General features: G+C 35.5%; 1 protein-coding gene across 1 annotated transcript in view; it reads right to left on the bottom strand.

The window, feature by feature from the left end:
- LOC137390318 (serine-rich adhesin for platelets-like) overlaps nucleotides 1-17620 on the bottom strand; it is a 63752-nt gene extending 46132 nt beyond the window's left edge. The window contains exons 1-12 of the mRNA XM_068076650.1: nucleotides 17449-17620; nucleotides 16291-16453; nucleotides 14945-15194; nucleotides 13622-13737; nucleotides 12438-12601; nucleotides 11963-12115; nucleotides 10740-10837; nucleotides 8690-10124; nucleotides 7637-7820; nucleotides 4002-4117; nucleotides 3151-3362; nucleotides 2124-2402 (exon numbers count right to left, since the gene is read on the bottom strand). Coding sequence (XP_067932751.1) covers nucleotides 2124-2402; nucleotides 3151-3362; nucleotides 4002-4117; nucleotides 7637-7820; nucleotides 8690-10124; nucleotides 10740-10837; nucleotides 11963-12115; nucleotides 12438-12601; nucleotides 13622-13737; nucleotides 14945-15194; nucleotides 16291-16453; nucleotides 17449-17485 — 3207 coding nt within the window. The 5' untranslated portion in view covers nucleotides 17486-17620. The remainder of the gene's footprint in view (nucleotides 1-2123; nucleotides 2403-3150; nucleotides 3363-4001; nucleotides 4118-7636; nucleotides 7821-8689; nucleotides 10125-10739; nucleotides 10838-11962; nucleotides 12116-12437; nucleotides 12602-13621; nucleotides 13738-14944; nucleotides 15195-16290; nucleotides 16454-17448) is intronic.
- Between the last annotated feature and the right edge of the window lie 701 nt (nucleotides 17621-18321).

Below are 18321 nucleotides of genomic sequence, written 5' to 3'. Positions count from 1 at the left end.
GTTGGTGTCTGGTATAAGGTGTAATGGATGTTTTGGGAAATAATAATTTAATGGATGGTCAGTCAGATTGGAGATACAATTTGAGTATTTTAGACAGCAAATAATTTAGACAGCAGTTAATTTAGAAAGCTGTTGGTGTTGGTGTCTAGCACAAAGTGCAATAGGTTTTTCTGAGGAAGTAGGAATGTAATGGATGGTCAGTCAGATTGGAGATACGATTTGAGCATTTTAGACAGCAATTATCTAAAAACCCATTTAGCTCCTCAGTATTTAGATGCTGGTTGGTCATAGCTGTCCATATCAGGTAGCATAACCTTGAAGCATAATTTAGAAAGCGTTCTAATCTTTCTTTATCAGTTTTAGATGCAAAACGATGCCAGTTTGCTTCTACGTAGACTATAAATTTATCCTTAGGAATGAATGCATGCAGATATAAGCAACGATAACTACATGAAGCTGGTGCAAAAGGCAAGACAACATAATGAAGCACAATGAAGCGAGTGCGTACCATGCCAGGAGATCTCAGCATATTTTCCGTTCTTGTTTTAAAAGCAGAAGCAGATGATGTCAAAGGCAGCAGCATTGTGGGGTGATAAGGCAGGCATTGTGACTGCAAAATGCTCTCGCATTTGAGCGATATCTAAGAAAATACCAAGGACTGACTGGCTGACCTTATCTTGACCTCATGTCATAGATGCCATAGAATTAAATGAACACATAAAAGCTATACGCATGCAGTTAAATGCTAGCCCGAGATTAGAGCAGACTACTACAAGTTAGGCTTTGTTGGCAACCACGACTGACTCTAGTTGAGCTTGAGAAGGTCCTAAGACTACTCATAGTTTATTCAAGTTAAATTCAGAACTACTGCAGCATTATTTTTAACCAGGGTAACTAGGTAAGTAAGGATTGATATCTACAATTTATTAAAAATTGACATATTTATTTATATTATAGATTTCAGTGGATGTAAATGAGCTGTATTTCACCAAATAGCTCTAAAATAACTCCAATTTTAGACCTACACGTACATGTAGGTACCTGCACGTACATGTAGGATGCTTCTAAATCTAGCAATGGTGTTATCATTCATGATTACCATCATGTGGAGGATGACATTATCACTATGAACCTGGCAATGATGTCATTATTCATGATCTCTACCCGTGAATGATGACATCATCATTATGAACCTGGCAATGATGTCATTATTCATGATCTCTACCTCCTGAATGATGACATCATCAATATGAACCTGGCAATGATTTCATTATTCAAGATCTCTACCCGTGAATGATGACATCATCACTATGAACCTGGCAATGATGTCATTATTCATGATCTCTACCTCGTGAATGATGAAATCATCACTATGCACCTGGCAATGACGTCATTATTCATGATCTCTACCTCATAAATGATGACATCATCAATATGAACCTGACAATGATGGCATTATTCATCGTCTCTACCTCATGAATGATGACATCATCAATATGAACCTGGCAATGATGTCATTATTCATGATCTCTACCCCATGAATGATGGCATCATCAATATGAACCTGGCAATGATGTCATTATTCATGATCTCTACCTCGTGAATGATGACATCATCACTATGAACTTGGTAGGTTCTCGAGCCACTCATGTCAGTTACTGAGGTATCTTTACTGACCTACCATACCATTTATATATGTAAATAAATAAATGGTATGGCATGTAAATATTTTAGACTGGAAACTAAAATTACACAATAATGTTTTTGAAAAGCAGCCATTATTTTAAGCATGAAAAACAGTAATGGTATTTGGTATGTAACAAAACTGGCACTTTTGTTGTTCTTTATGCACTCAAGGTATGGGCCAACATCTGCATTTGCTTTCTAGTTGGTTTATTTATTACTACTTAAGTACCAGTTAGTTAGTTTAGCCTATTAAAACTTTAGTTGAATTCATTAGCGCTAATAAAATCTAGTTTATTTGATCAATTCAAATCCTGGTTTAATTAATTAGTTCAAATAAAATATTATTTATGTTTGCTATATCTCTAAGCTAAAAAACAAAACTGTTTACAAAGCATTCTGCAAGCGATTTCAGTCTAGCCGTGAAGTTTCACACGTACCTCAGGATCCATGAAGCTTCTGGGACTGTAACTCTCTGATAAATTAGCAGTCCTGTCTGTCATATTAGTAGTGGGAGCACTTGACTCACTGCTATCATCCTGCCACTCCCATGGAGACGTAGCTCCACTGATGACAGTGTCACTTCTACTCAATGGTGTGACACTCTCAGCAGGTGGATGGCTTGGTGATAATGCACCTAGGTTGCCAGATGCCGGCGTATAAATGAAGTTTTCGCTTCTTGTTACATCATTTGAACTTTTCTGCAGCTTTTTTGTGACCTATATTACAGTATGTATGATAATTTACTACATAAATATTTACAAGGCAGAATAATATTTCAAAAAAGAATGCTAAATTCAAGATAATTCACCAAATATGCTGACAGTAAATTAATTTACATTTCTTCATAAAAATAATGATTTCAAAATTTCTGGCTGTTGCATGAGTGTCAAGAGCAAATTAAGAACACCGAAAAGGCCTCTTATAAAATTTTCTATTTCTCTTTTACAATCTCTCGTATGTCTCGCAAGATCTAAAGGTTTAAAAACCCTTATTAATAAATCTCACTTTGTCATTGTGTGTGTATGTTTGTGTGTGTGCGCGCGCGTGCATGCATGCCTGTGTGCGTGCCTGTGTGCAAGTGTGTGCATGCGGGTGTGCATGCGTGTGTGTGCATGCATGTGCGTGCAAGTATGTATGTGTCTGTTAGTCCGCGTACATGCTATGCATTTCCACATTTTTTTGACCGATTTTATCAAAATTTGACAGGCATATGCTTTTTGCTTTTCTTCTATCAGTTTGCTACAAATATTTGGTTTCACAATTCTGTCGGGTTCCTGAGAACCAGCTTCTTAGGCTTTTTGATGAAAAAATGAAAAGACGGGCATCAGCAAGCTTACTGCTAGTGGTAAATAAATGAGACTATGTCAATGACATGCAAAGGTCATAAAAATGCAATAAATATGATCAACAACACGTTTGAATGTGTGCAAAAATAACTTCAGCTCCCAATGCCACACGACTGACCTGTCGAAGTTTAAGAATGCACTCAGATATTTTGTTATCCATGCAGTCAGTGCTGCTTTTATCAGGGTGAAGAAGGGTAGACAAAGATCCTGTATTTGTAAACTTGTCACACATTGCTGGAGCTAGTTGAGCTGGGAGGGAATGCTGCCTCTTTTTAATGCCGAGGAGACTATTCTGCGGCGGCGCAAGCCGAAGATGTCGGTGATTGTTGTCTGAAAGTGTTCAGAAGTTCTTGCTTTATAAGCTACACTCAGAGGCAGAATATTGTAAGAGGCATGAAGTTTCTTACTGCCTGTAGAAAAACATATTGCAAGCCGTGTTTTGTCTAAAGCTCCCCTAGACATACTATATTATAAATTGGAGGTAATCTTTACATACAACACATTTGATAACCTTTAAACATAATATACCATGAAATATGTGTAGCCTGAAACTTCCTTAGAACAAGATAAAATATATGCTTGCTGGAACAGTTCTGAGACAGACTATATTACAAAATATACGCAGGCTGGAACTGCTCGGGACAAACGATATTATAAGATAAGGGTGAATGTAGTTTGTAACTACTCTAGAACAAACTATATTACATTATATATGCAGATTTTAACTGTCTTGAGAATAACTATATTACATGATATAAATGATATACAAGATGTATGTTTAGAACTGTAAACTATTTGTGAATAGCATATCACATTGAAACCATAACTTTATTTCTTATACAACAAATTATTGGTTCAACTAAAAAGTGGCAGGCGTCCACTAAACACACAAGTTGCAAGGATTAATACATGCGTGTAAGTTGCTACTTGCCACTTTAGCAAGTCTGACCAAGAATAATAAGAACTGACCCATTGTCAGCATGCTGCCATTTGCTTCTGGCATCATTTTCATGCCAAGAGGTCCAACATCCATTGTCGGCAAGCAGGATGGGCATTCATGGGCAGCCCACTCAGTTTGCACAGCCCTGCAAAGCACCCGTGAGCATGCTACAGTCACATTACTCTCGTCGCCTACGTTTTATACCCTGTTATCATGTGACTTTTTCTAATGCTGACCTGACCTTGACTTTACATTGTTTCTAAAAACTCATTCCTAACGTACCATGAAATTTTATTTTAATCTTTAAACATGATTTTGCGTGTTAGTTATTCAAGTTTGTTTGTTTTAACGTAAAATGACACGTTAGGCTCTCCTAATGATGTCAATGATGATATTTTATGAGGTTGAATTTTGTATCAAACTAAACTTAATGAAAGTTGCTTCTTAGCTAGTAGTTACAAGTTTATGTGCATCAGAGTATTCTAATCTTTACTCTGTCATAAAGTTGCAAACTTTGCCGTATTTATTCACTAGTTTCACTTCATCGTATAATGCCGCTGCTGTTGAATGTCACAGCACAGTTTCTATAGTTAAACTAAAGGTATGCAGTCAATCTTCGATTTGTAATCATCCCTACCTACAAATCTTTTTACCATTGAAATAAAATCTGACCCATAATTTGTGTTGACAAACCAAGCGGGTTTCAGTCATAGACCTATTAACTATACGTATAGTTAATAGGTCTATGGTTTCAGTGTACAATTTCTGAGGTTTCTCACAGCATTACAGCTTTGTAAATAAGAACATATGTATTTACCGTAAAACCTCTAATGGAACGCCACCTTTATTTGAACGCCACCTCTATTTGAACTCCACCTCTAATTGAACGCCACATTTACTTAAACACCAACTTCATTTGACTGCCACTATTATAGGACAAGAGTTGAAAAATAGAACACCACTCTTTAATTGCGCACCACTTCTATTTGACCTTTGACCTATTTGACCGCCACTTTAACATTCTTTGATCTTTTTAAACCAACAGTAGCAAATGATCAGTAAAAAAGTGTCCACAAAATCATACTAATAATGGCTCGGTTACATGGCATTCAAACAGAGGTTTCACGGTATTTATCCTTGGTTATGAATAATATTAAACAGTGCTGCCGACCTGTTTATTTTTTATTTATTTTTTATTTCATTATTTTAAATTATTTATTTTTATAAGACTAGCCAAAAAGCCATTAAAAGAAGGCGTTATATTTTAAGATTAAATATAAAAAAACAGAAAACATGAGCAAATGTCTTGGACCAGCTGAAAAGATTTTGCAGCCCGCTAGTAGTTGTTTTGAAGTAACACGTGGTGTAGAAAAGTTAGAGCTGAGTGAGAGAGGGCAGACTAAATCTGTTAAAGGTAAAAATACGAGAATATTTAAACACAAAAATACACATCAATACATTATGTTAATTTAAAGTTTACTTAGTCTAAATAAGGAATTGCTCCTTATTTCTATTGAAACCCCTACCTCTGCACCGTTTACCTGCATCACCAAGGTTACACCTCAACTGTACTTTTTTTATTTTTAGAATAGATGCTATTTTAAAAACTGTATTAAATATCAGTTTTTAATTTAGTTTCATACATATACTTTCATTTTTCAAATTTAATTTTTATCATCTGTTTAAATATACAATTGTTTTAATTCTATAATTAGCATCAAGTTTTTGAGCTGTAAAACTAATTAACCAAAATGTAACACATTCTTATAAAAAAAATTTGCTTCAACAACCAACACTTTCAACATACAAAGCAAGTAATCTATGAGATTAGATTAACTTGGAACATCAAGGCTTGACTGCATTAAAACTAAGTGTTACACAAAGCTACATTTAGTCTTTTAAACCCAGTTCTAATAAAACCAAACCATGCGCATTCCATTTCTAGAAATTGAAAAATTGACAAATGAAAGAGTTAAACCTAGCTGCATAGCTTAATAGTGCACTAGTGAGTCATGAGGGATAAGAATGTTAGTTGTGAACTTGTGATTGATCAAATGAGTTGAGACTGATAAAATAGTGAACTGTGATTAGTGAAACTTGAGCTGCAATGGATTAAATGATAAATTGCGCTTGATAAAACAGGAAGTTCTTATTCGTGAAACAGTGAGGTGAGATTCATGAAATGAAGAGTTGTGATTGATAAAACAGTGATTGGGGAAACTGTGAATTGGGATTGATCAAGTTGTGATTGATAGCATAGTGGTCTGTTATTGATGAAATTGTGAGTTGGAATTGATCAAGTTGTGATTGATAGCATAGTGATCACTATGCTATCAATCACAACTTGATCAATCCCAACTCACGGTTTCCCCAATCACTGTTGGGTTCCGTTGATGAAATTGTGAGTTGAGATTGTTGGCCGTGAGGAGCAACTAGTCCAAAAGTGAACTCTGGTTGGTGAAATGGTGAGATGCAATTGGTCAATGAGTGAGCTCTGATTGGTGAAACGGTGAAGTGCCATTGGTCAAAAAGTAAGTTCTGATTGGTGAAACAAAAAATGGTGATTGACTAGCTGACTTGTCCAGTTGCATTATTGACCCCCGATTTCCAAAAGATTCATTGGTAAATATTTGTCATTTGCAAAATGCCATGAAACAGGAAACAAGAGAACATTAACTTGGGTTCCATTGAAGAATTTACCTGCATACAATGGGCATCCTGTGGGGAGCTACCAACTACCGAGCTGAAACAATGTTTATCTAGCTATCAGAGGTAAGTTGCAAAGGCGCACATAACGACATGCGATATGGATTAAGGATTCTAGTCTACAAGCAGTAGTAGAAGCACTAATGCTAAATATGAATTTGAATTTCAAATATGTTCAAATTGCACGAGCTCTGTTCAACAGTGTAGAGTAAGTAATAAATTTGTAAGTCTTTTATGAGCCTAAAAACTGATGTACAACATTTGACTTACAGTTTTAGTTTTTTTGTAACTCTGCAAATTTTAATTAAATAAAAATATGACATAACTTTGTTAACTAAAACTACCAAAAAGAATCAAAGTTTTTTTTTTCTAGTTGATTTCACAATTTAGCATTCTTACGCCAATTTAGTGATTTAGACTGTTACATAAAATGCCAAATCATTAGCAATTTAATATCTTCTAACAAGTATTTTACATAAAGCTGAGAAAAACTTGGTATGTAAGAAGCAGCTGTCGGCCGCATGGTTGTACATTTTAGTAACTAACTAAAAGTATTGTAAATATTTTTAGGGATGTACAACAAATGAGGAAAAACACATTTTCTCATATTTGTATACTTTAATGATTGGCCATCCCAATGAGTATTATTTGTTTGTACAAGTCATTAATACATTTGAAGCAATTTTTGGTGATGCCTGTATTTTTTCAGTATTTTAAAATTTACACAAGACAAACCTTTTAGCTTATTTTGTTAAAAATATTAAGCAACATCGTGATGTAAATTGCTTCCTGTACAAAATAAATGAATTCTCGCAAGTAAAGATATATGCGTTTAGTTCTGCTCTAGAGCCTTGCACAATTTGAGCCATTAGTTCTGCATGTTAGCAAATTATGTTAAAAATTTTTTTAGACATTTTTGCTAAAAAAATCATGCTGGCAATGAAAATAATTAACCTACCGGCTCTGTAACTGCGTGGAAGCATTACTCAGCTCAAAGTGACCACGAAGCTGCTGGCGAATTTGGTGTGGCGTGTTAGTCGACTTATCGACTGATACTGAAGGAAACATGGCTGTGTAGTTGTCTGATAAAGTAATTACCCGGGTCTGGCTGTGCTTTGTTCTCATCTCTGTTTTGGTAGGAGCTGCAGAAAAAATAGACATTGATATTGTACTAATAGAGAAAAACGAGTTCCAATTATTTTTTTCTTGAGTGTATACTCCATGTGCTTCTCATGCTCTTCCATAAAAACCTGACTAGCAGCATGAGCTAAACTTCTATTAAGTCATGAGTAAATAAAAAAATTGATGCAACTGAAATGAAAACTTAGACAGCATTATTAATTTTGACTATACAAAAATAATTCCTGAAAAGTATCTTATTCCAAGAGCTAGAAGCAAATAAGCAAACATTTAATAAACATTTTTTATGCATTATTTAATTTAAATAGAAGGCATATAGTTTAATATTTAATATTTAATTAAAAATTTTAATATTAAAGTTTAATATTAAATTTAATATTAAAGTTTAATATTAAATTTAATATTTTGATTTAGTCGTTCAATATTTAATTATATCTATATTTAATATTAAACCTAATATTTTGATTTACTAGTTCAATATTTAATTATATTTATATTTAATATTATATACCTAATGTTTAATTTAGCTATTTAATACTGTATATAATTTTTCGCAATTAAATTTGCTTCTTAGGTAGGTGCAAATCCATGTGGAACACTTCTATAGTGGAGTCATAACATTAAGTTTTGTACTATCATAATTCTAGATAAGTAGCCTGATTAACCTTGCAGTATTATTCAGAAATCCACATTTAAATTTTGTCAACATGATTAAAAATTTCTTGACATTGGAACTTTCAATATTATTCTATAAAAATCTATAGATACGTATCAAACAATTGGATGTAATTGTCTAATGGTAGCTCAATGGTTGTGTAGCTCAATGGTCCTTAGTCTAAACTGTTTTACCCGCAACCTCTTTTCTACTCACTCTGCGTGTTTGTCTGTCTGTTGAAGTAATTAATCAGACCCTTGGTGTCTAACTGCTGGTGAGACTGGAGCTTGGCTTCCTCTGGTCCACAGCTAGCATCTTTACTCACCACAGGCTCTGTCATGCTGCTACTGTTCACCGACAACGGCCTCACATACAGCCCAACATTACGAAGTCTTACTCGCTCGGTTCCGCAAGCTTTGCTCGAAGTATTTTTTTTCATGGTGCTTGTCCAAGCGTCGCATTTGGACTGCGTAACATTGACTCCTTTGTTCCGAAGAATGGGTAATGGAGTAGTACCGACAGCGGTCGATACCAGCGGAATGTTTGGAACGTCTGTACCAGACGCAACTGTTTTGTGTGAGGCTTGGTCAGTGTTTGTAAAATTATCTAAGCTGCTAACTTTGGCTTCACATCCTACCGACTTGTTACTAGAAGAAGTGGTAGACTCTGTCTGCATCCCAACTTCATTTAGTTGAAACAGATCTTTGGTACTTGTTTGGTTATTCACGCCAACCACATAAGCAGAAACACCTGTGCTGACCGACAATGAACATGGTGTGTTGGTAGATTTCTGAACATGGTCTTGCCTCGTTGTTTGAGCCGAACCATCTGTTGTTTCCTGAACTCCAGTGTTGGTAGCTGAATTATGTGAAGTTGGCTTAACGTTAATGCTAAACTCTGCTATAGAAGGTTTAGCCATTACTCCGCAAGCCAAGACTTTTTGAACAATAGTCTGAGAAAACTTCTCACTTTGTGTACTTACATCGGTGTTGGTCTCTACATCTTTGACAACATTAAGTGCCTCTGTGTTGGTCATTGCTTCCTTTACATGCTCGCCAATTGTCTGAGAGCTATTATTTTTCAGTTGCCAACCAATAGGATTTAAGGAGACATCTTTTTGTTCTACTGAAATAGAAGTTGCCTTATGGGTATATCGGTGTGGAGATGTAGTTGTTGATTGGTCAGATGTCTGTAGAAGCTGAGTGGTCATGGTCATTTGTTCTGATTTGTTAGTGAATGGAACTAGCTGAAAATGATGCCCAGTGTCTGTATCTTCAGCGAATGGCATGCTGTTTTGGCTAAGATTGAATTTTAAACTTGTCATCGTAGAAAAGCTGTTGAATTGTTTTTCAGTTTTTGTTTCAATGCTTTCATATTGACATTCAGCATCTTGGGTTAGAACCATTGGTCTAAGAGCTTCTGTTTGACTCGTCATATTGCTGTACTGTGAGTTGGGGCTTGTTGTTATAATTTCATACTGAGTGCCTGTTTCCTCTGTCTGTCTAGTAGAAGGAACCACATCTGGTACAGTCGAAAGCATCATTTCCATATTTTCATAATCTAATTCCTTGCTAGGCTGATGGCTGTTTCTGTCGCTTTGCATCTCTGCCTCTCCCAATTCATCTGTATCGCTAAAGTTGTATTTCGAAAACTGCAAAACACACGAGTGGCTTGTTTTTAATAGTGCTATACTAGCTTAGGAGTACCTATAGCAGAGTTTTTGTTTTCAGTGTTTTTAGAAAGACTTTGTTTTAAAACTTGGGACTTATTGACTATGTCATGCAAATTGGTAGGTTAGTGTGGCAATTCTGTTTCAAATTATTTAGCTTGTTATATTTTCTAAAATCTTAGTCGAAAAGTAGCTTGAACTGAGCATTTTCCAAAATATATTTAAAAAGAGTCATTATCCCGTATTGTTAATATGACCCTTTGATCTTTTAATCTATCCTTCGTTTTTTCGTGATGGCATTCTATCATTGTCTGCCATCTTTATGGACAACTTTTATCATTAAAAACACAAAGCTTCTGCAATTCATTATTGCAAACAATGCTTTTGTTTGCAAATTTTTTATTTTAGTATCAAAACAACACCGAAAAATACTATTAATCAAGATAATGGCGATCGTTTTCTACAAAGATGGCGGCTCTTTCGTGGACAAGCGCATGTGCAAACAGAATGATGGCGTCAAAAAAACGATGGGTTGACATACCATGAGCGATGTGTTGAGATATGAAGTGTGTAATCCAAGCAGCATTCAATACTTACCTGCGGAGACAATGTACCCAAGGCTGAGACATCAGTCAAGGAAACATCAGTATCTGACATGACAGGATTCAATATACCTTGTAGCCTCTTGGACAGGTCTGAAACAGTAATAAAAATAAACATAGAGTGTACCATAGAGTTTACCACAGAGTGTACCATAAAGTGTACCAAAGAGCGTACCAAAGAGTGTAACATAAATTGTATCAGACTGTATGGCAGGCTGCACTATAGACTATAGAATGAAGTGTACCTTAGAGTGTACCATAAAGTGTACCACAAAAAGTACCAAAGAGTGTACCATAAATTGTACCACACACTGTATGGCAGACTGTACCATAGACTGTAGAATGGAGTGTACTATAGAGTGTACTATAGAGTGCACCATAGAGTGTACCATAAAGTGTACCACAGTGGGTACCAAAGAGTGTACCGTAAATTGTACCACAGACTGTATGGCAGACTGTACCATAGACTGTAGAATGGTACCATAGAGTGTACCATGGAGTGTACCATAGAGTGTACCATAGAGTGTACCATAGAGTGTACCATAGAGTGTGCCATAGAGTGTGCCATAGAGTGTACCATAGAGTGTACCATAGAGTGTACCATAGAGTGTACCATATAGTGTATCATAGAGTGTACCATAGAGTGTACTATAGAGTGTACCATAGAGTGTACCATAGAATGTACCATAGAGTGTACCATAGAGTGTACCATAGAGTGTACCATAAAGTGTACCAAAGAGTGTACCATAAATTGTACCACAGACTGTATGGCAGACTGTACCATAGACTGTAGAATGGAGTGTACCATAGAGTGTACCATAGATTGTACCACAAAGTGTACTATTTTAAAATGGTTATACATTGCACTTGCAAAAAGTCTGTGATGAAATTAGAGTTCTAAGAAGTTAGCCAACTTTTGCAGATGATGTCAAGCAGCTCAGCATCGGTGATTCAGATACAGCTTAGCTCTAATTTTTTCTGGATGAACTGCAGAAAGAGTAGCAAGTAAATTTTAAAGTAATTGGTTAAACCCTAACAGCAATAAAGCATTTAGAAAACATGGACATCGACCAACTTACTAAAATCATCAAAAACTGATCAACGCTATCGTTCTAAAAGCGGTCAAATGACTAAATATAAGTATCAAACTCATTAGCTGCGGCTAAATAGGCTACAGTGTGTAGAGTATGCTTATCAAAACTATATTTGCTTTACTACCTGCACCTCTTGACCTGCTCCTTGACCTTGATCGGCAACTTCTACACCAGTTTTGACTGGCAGCAAGGCTATCCTCTGTCTCATCAGCATCATAGTATTGAGGCTCATTAGCATCTTCTTGAGTTGCGATAAGTGCCCCAAGACTGAGCCCACCTGATTGAACGAAAATTAACAAAAAATTTCCGTAGTGCTCATTTGACACATACTTGATCTTGGATTTACATTGTTAAAACTTCTAAAAGAGTTGTGTCCTCGTGGTATAATGTGTCGAGAGATAGTAACTCTCTTCAAGCTTACTTTGACACATACATACATGTACTTGAGCCTCAATTTGGACTATTAAGATGCTAAAAGGAGTTATGCCCTCATGGTATATTGTGTCGCATTAGAGAGAGACAGAGTAACTCCCTTTAAGCAGATTGTAGCTGCCACTTTGAGGTAACACTAAATAGCTTAAGTATATTGGTCATCTCACCTTTCTCGAAGGAAATTGTTAGTTCTGGAGGAGGCAGACTGTTCGATGCTGACATCGAAGTTTCGCTAAGCAAATTTTTTACTTTGTTCTGAATCTCGTTCTGTATTAGTATTGCTTCCAATGAGACTGTTTCATCGGGTGTAACTTGGTCGAACTTGCAGGCCCTATCAGAAAAATTTAAGGGCATCTCAAACAATTTTTTCATGGTATTGTCATAACAAAACCGCAAAAATAATGTTAAATAAATAATAAGCATGTTAGAACAACTAAAATACTAAACATTATCATTACTAAGACACTAATGAGGCTGTCACAGATATTTGCATTATTCTTTGCTGTCTATATTTTTATATTAGCTTGCAACCTTTTATGATTGTTAGGGTCAGCTGAGTTTGATTCATGTCGTGAATGCCACACAAGTTGTAGTCTTTGTATAAAAGGCAAACAAGACTTGCCAAGACTTGTGTAAAGCTGCAAACTTTGAACTGCTCTGCTAGTAAAACTGTTTACAATAAGTAGCACCAATACATCTCTTTTACATTTTTTTTAGTAATTAAACCAACTTGACAATAAAATCAATTATTTATTAAAATTAACTTTTGCAATAAACTGCTATGAATTGTTGAGTATGCTTATAAAATGCCTTGGATGGTGGGTATATAACTTATGCAATTTTGGTAATTTTTTCTTGTATAACAACTGTTTCCCAAATAACAAGTATTTGCTTTTAGCTTCTCAACACAAATAACAATCTATATATATGCATCGCAATGTTTGTCTTTTTGTTTTTTTTGTTAAATCCTGCGTCCAGCTATATCAATTTAAAAAAATTTGCCCAGCACTGGATTTGATTTTGGGACCTTTAGGTCTAGGTATTAACCATTAAGCTACGCTGAAAATAATGGATTCATTGGGCAAATAGTCAATACATTGGTTAAAATACTAAAGCTTAAAGCACTTGCTCTGGGTTAATAACTAGCCCTGTTGACCATTAAGCATTACAATTGTTAAGCTGTCCCAAACCGTGAATATCGCTTTAGTAAAGATTTTAGTAAAGATCTAGCTATCCAGGTAAGTTACTCAGATTCATTAGGAAATTATGCTATTACCCAGCATTTGGCTAGTACTTCATAAACATGCTGGCTGGACAAACAAGACAAGTGAGAGAGTTCAGATGTACTAACTCGGTGAGACCTTGAAGGCTCTCTGTCAGTTGGTCCTTTTTGTTGATCATATCAAGCACTTCTGTTCCATAGAGCTCATCTAACTTGGCTAGTGTCAACTGCTTCTGGTTCTCTACCTGAATTATTCGAGAGACAGAAATTCCACCAGAGGTAAAATATAAAGAATGTAAGAGTTGTCAACACCTGTATGGCTATAGAGACTTGGCCTATGTTTAGATCTAGCAAACCTTCCAGCTATAAAGCAGGAAGTCGGTTTACTCAGTAATCATCTGTTTTTCTAATATTTTGTTGAGTGATAATGCTAAACTATTAAGTTGTAATACACTAAACCGTTTTTGATGAACTCCTGTATTTTGTATCAATGTGAAAGTGAATTTTCATAGCTACCCAGGTTCACTATGGTAGGTTGAGCCCTGATGACATTGAATCAAAAGCTGGAGACCCTAATACTGGTTGATCTATAGAAAGAATAAAAAGCACATTTTACAAAAAGATTACAACTGAATTTTTTGTAGGTTGTATTTTGAAATAAACTGATCAAATTACCATCCAACTTTAAGAATTAGATTTTTTAAGTTTTGTTTTAGATCAAATTTTCTATATGCAAAGAGAGAAGAATTTAGAATCAGAAGCTATGCAAGTGAACATTTGCACAAACCAAAGTCATCAAGCACATCTTTACTTGGAACTACTGAACTATAAAAAAGGTCAAGTTTGAGCTGATCCTAACTGAGGCTGCCTCAAAGAGCTGTCTCCATCCACGAAGACTTTGTTCAGGGATGAGTGCTGCTTTATAGAACAGCCCCAGAAAACCCAAAGACACGCTTTTAGGTAGATCACTAACATTCTAAAGAGACTCGACAGCTTGCCAATTGCATGTATATTTCTTATCACCATTTGACATATCTAGTTTTATTGAGTTCAGTATTGTCAATAAAACTATCAATATAAATAATTGTTCTTTTTATCTATTCAAATGAATGCATGCAATGCATTCATTTTAAGTTTTGCATTGCAAAATTTCAAAAGTGCAATTGCGATGCAAAAATGCAATGCAAGACATTGCAAAAATTGCCGTGCATTTTTTGCCGTGCCGTACACTTGCAAAAGTGCATTGTAGCTTTTGAACTGCATTGCAATGCATGCCTCAGTTCTGATTTCTTTTTTAAACGTGTTTTTCAATCTATTTGAATTAGCTGTTAAAATGCAGTGAAAATAATATCATAAATGTTTCTAATTTAATAGCTATTAACATACCTACATGTACAAGCGCATGTATATTTTTACATGCTTGTAGAAATAGTCAAATGGATACTAACAAACCTGCATTTGAAATGCAGCAGCCGTGGTTTGAATAAGTTCCTTGGTTTCATTGTAGCAGAGCTCCCAGCCTTGAATTGAGTGCAGCTGACTTGTGAGACTGTCTACACGTCTATTGCAAGTGTCTATAGTGGTATCCATTTGTTGTTGGCACACCTGCATGCCATCCCCAACCGACATGATGTCATGGCCTCTATGTGATGTGTGTGTACAATAAACACAGACACATTTTGAGCAAGTCTTGCAAATAAACCTGCAATTTATGACCAGTTTATAGTAGAATATGATCATTATTTGGAAGCCATGTCAGTTGGCCGAGTTTATAGTTTGAGTTGTTTACCTTTGGAGTTATCTAACTTGACAAGAAAATCTTGTGTTTACTTTAAGTAATACAACTGCAGCGTCATCAAGTGTTCAGGTTTGGTCATGTAAACTCAATGAGGTAGGATATGTTAGCTTGAACTATGAACTTGCGTTCAAGCTTGAAGCACTTGAACTCAAGCTAACATACATGTAGCTAGAGATATGCGTCATCTATCCTGCGTTTACTCAATAAATCTATTTTTGGTAAAATTGGTGGGAAAAAAGCATTTAGCGACTTTCAACACCTCGTCAGTACCAGGAAGTTTCCACAAAACCATAAATGCAACTTTATTTTTAGCAGAATTCTGTGTCGATTAAAACAGGACATACCGATGTTGGCTATCCAATGTGCCATGTCTCACAGTCATACTGTAATTTGGTCCAGGTAGTAATTACTGGTAACTAAATTACAGATTTTGAAAAAAATTATTTTTAATTTTGTTTCAGATGTGTAGTTACTATTAGCAAACCAATGAGTAAAGTTGGTACGGAAGGAGATTAGTTGCATAACTAGATAGACAGATACATGTATAAACATTATTATCACCAGTAAAGGCTGTTCAAAGTAAATTATACCAGTCGAAAAAATGAAGAAAAGTAATGTAAAATTATGAGTACTGGAAGAAGCTGTTTTTGAATAACTCTGTTCTATAAAGTGGATTGATAAGGTGTTAATGTCTGGTATAGGCTAAGGTGTACTGCATTTTCTGAGAAGGGATTAATGTAATGGATGTATCCAGTCTGTCTTATAATACAGCTTGCAGCCATTTCTCAGAGCAGAGGCTTTAGTTATCAACAAGTATTTAGAAAAGTAATTATTTTATATAAAAACACTTTTTTAAAAGCGTCATTGTCTGTTTTCTACCATAGAGCTCAGAGTAGAATAAAATGCCAAATTTACCAAAGCAACAATTACTCACACTCATAGAAACATAAAATTAGTCGGATAAATAACACTTTGGAAGCTCATTAAACAATAGACTTACCTAACGCTCTCCTCATGTTCGCTACACATCAGCTTCTGAGCATTGTCTAGAGAACACAGAGTATGGTTTTGTGTGACTCGTGTCTCTTGGTGCTGAGCTACGCATCTTTTACACAATTGTTTATTGCACTCGAGGCACCTCTTGATTGCTGTTGGCTTCCTACCTGTGAGGAATATTTGATAGAAGGCTGGAATAATTTCAAAAACTGCAGCGCTAAAAGATTTAAGCAGCTTGTTGAGAAGTCAACTGCCATTCATAGCATAGTCTTATAAAATCCGCTAATACCAAATGTGACTGCTCACTGATTACCACTTGAGTTAGTAAAAAACTTTCCTAACTAAAACCATGACTAGACACTGATAAAACATTGGTTTATTATGTAAAGGAAGTCTTGGAGACTCCTTCACAATTCATCAAACCAATCTCAGATCAACTGCACAATGGTAGTTAAACAAATATGCACGTATTTGTGCACCAGCATACATAATAAAGCACATATATTGGGAAGGTGCAAAGATGCTCTGCTTCTGTCTTGAGAGGCTTCTTTTTTCCTAGGCTCGCTGGCAATGCAAGCTCCGCCCCTTTTTTCCAAGTTGGTTTCTTTGTTCTTCTTTGTTGGCTAGCTTGGCTGAGTCAAATTGAGTCGGCTTGAGTCAAGTCAAGAGCCGGCTTATACACAGGGTCAGCCAGCTTTCACCACAATGACATGATCTTCATAGATGTAATAGAAACCTATATTTCTGTTGTTGGCTGAAAAAGTTAGTTCCTCTTGGACAAAAATACGATTCTACTATATTAAATTCTTATCACATCGTTTTTACATAAGATGCACTCGGAAGTGATGACAGATGCATTACTACACATTTGAATAAAAGTATAACAGAGCAAAGGCTGCTGTCATTACTTTTTGTTAGAGATTCATGAATTGGTGATGTTTTAAAAATGATAGTGTTTCCAAAATTTACATTAGAATACCATAATTTTCATGTTACTGAAAATTATAGTACTTAAATTTTTCCACTATTAAGTTAGCTTTGACTTAACCACGAACCATTGACTGAACTTCCTACTCTAATAAAAACCGACTTGGCAAAGCAGACTCATTTAATTAGAGAGTTGAAGTTTTCTTCTCATGACTTGTGATAGTAAAACCATTACCTTTAGGCCGTCTGCTGCAGATTTGACAGAATTTCATTTCTTCACTTTTATACTTGATAAGACCAGTTAAACTACTGAGCAGGAAGTTGTCTGGCAGCGAATCAATATCATCTCGAGTTATATCAGTGCGTCTGTTACAGACGGGACAGGAAATGGGCTTGCAGTAAGTAGAGTATCGGTAGGATTGCTTGGCCTCATCTGAAGAAGAGTATAGCATGGCACTTTTATAACTCTCCTGTACTTTAAATGTTTGCATTATAATTACAACAGCATACAGCAACAGCAGTAGTTGTTACATATAGCTATGTTATTACTTTATTATTACAACTACATGTAGTACCTTGACAGTTTCATGCGCTGTGACAGATCATCAGACATGACAAAGTGTAGAGTATAGTTATCGCACCAATAATCAGTATTACCTAATGCAGCTGACTGGCACAGATGTTACTGCGTTAAACTATTAAAACCAATACCGTGAGTTTAATTTCTCCATAATGCAATCTTTTTCTACAACTTCCAGCCATGGCTTCAGCCAGATGAACCCACCTGCTATTATAGTAAAGAAGGCTACTAGATTTAAACAATATTCATTGATTTTAAATACAATTTAATCTCTTGCTTAGCCTCCTATTGCGCTCAGCTCATTTCATATTTAGCTTTATAATTGTACATACCGACATACATGTATATGCGTATCTCATGCATAAAATGATTTACTACAAAACTATAAAAGGTAGTATTTTAAGTAGGCTCTAGCTAAACAATACTCACATTAAGATTGACAGAATTTGATGCAGTCAGCTATTTTTTTAATGAACTTTTTTAATTTTTAATTTTAATTTTTTTAATTTAGTTTTGTTTTAATGTTGT

This window comes from Watersipora subatra, chromosome 3 (genome assembly GCF_963576615.1).
Source record: "Watersipora subatra chromosome 3, tzWatSuba1.1, whole genome shotgun sequence".
Lineage (NCBI taxonomy): Eukaryota > Metazoa > Bryozoa > Gymnolaemata > Cheilostomatida > Watersiporidae > Watersipora > Watersipora subatra.
The sequence above is the reverse complement of the archived record's forward strand: the minus strand, read 5'-3'. Positions and strand labels throughout refer to the sequence as shown.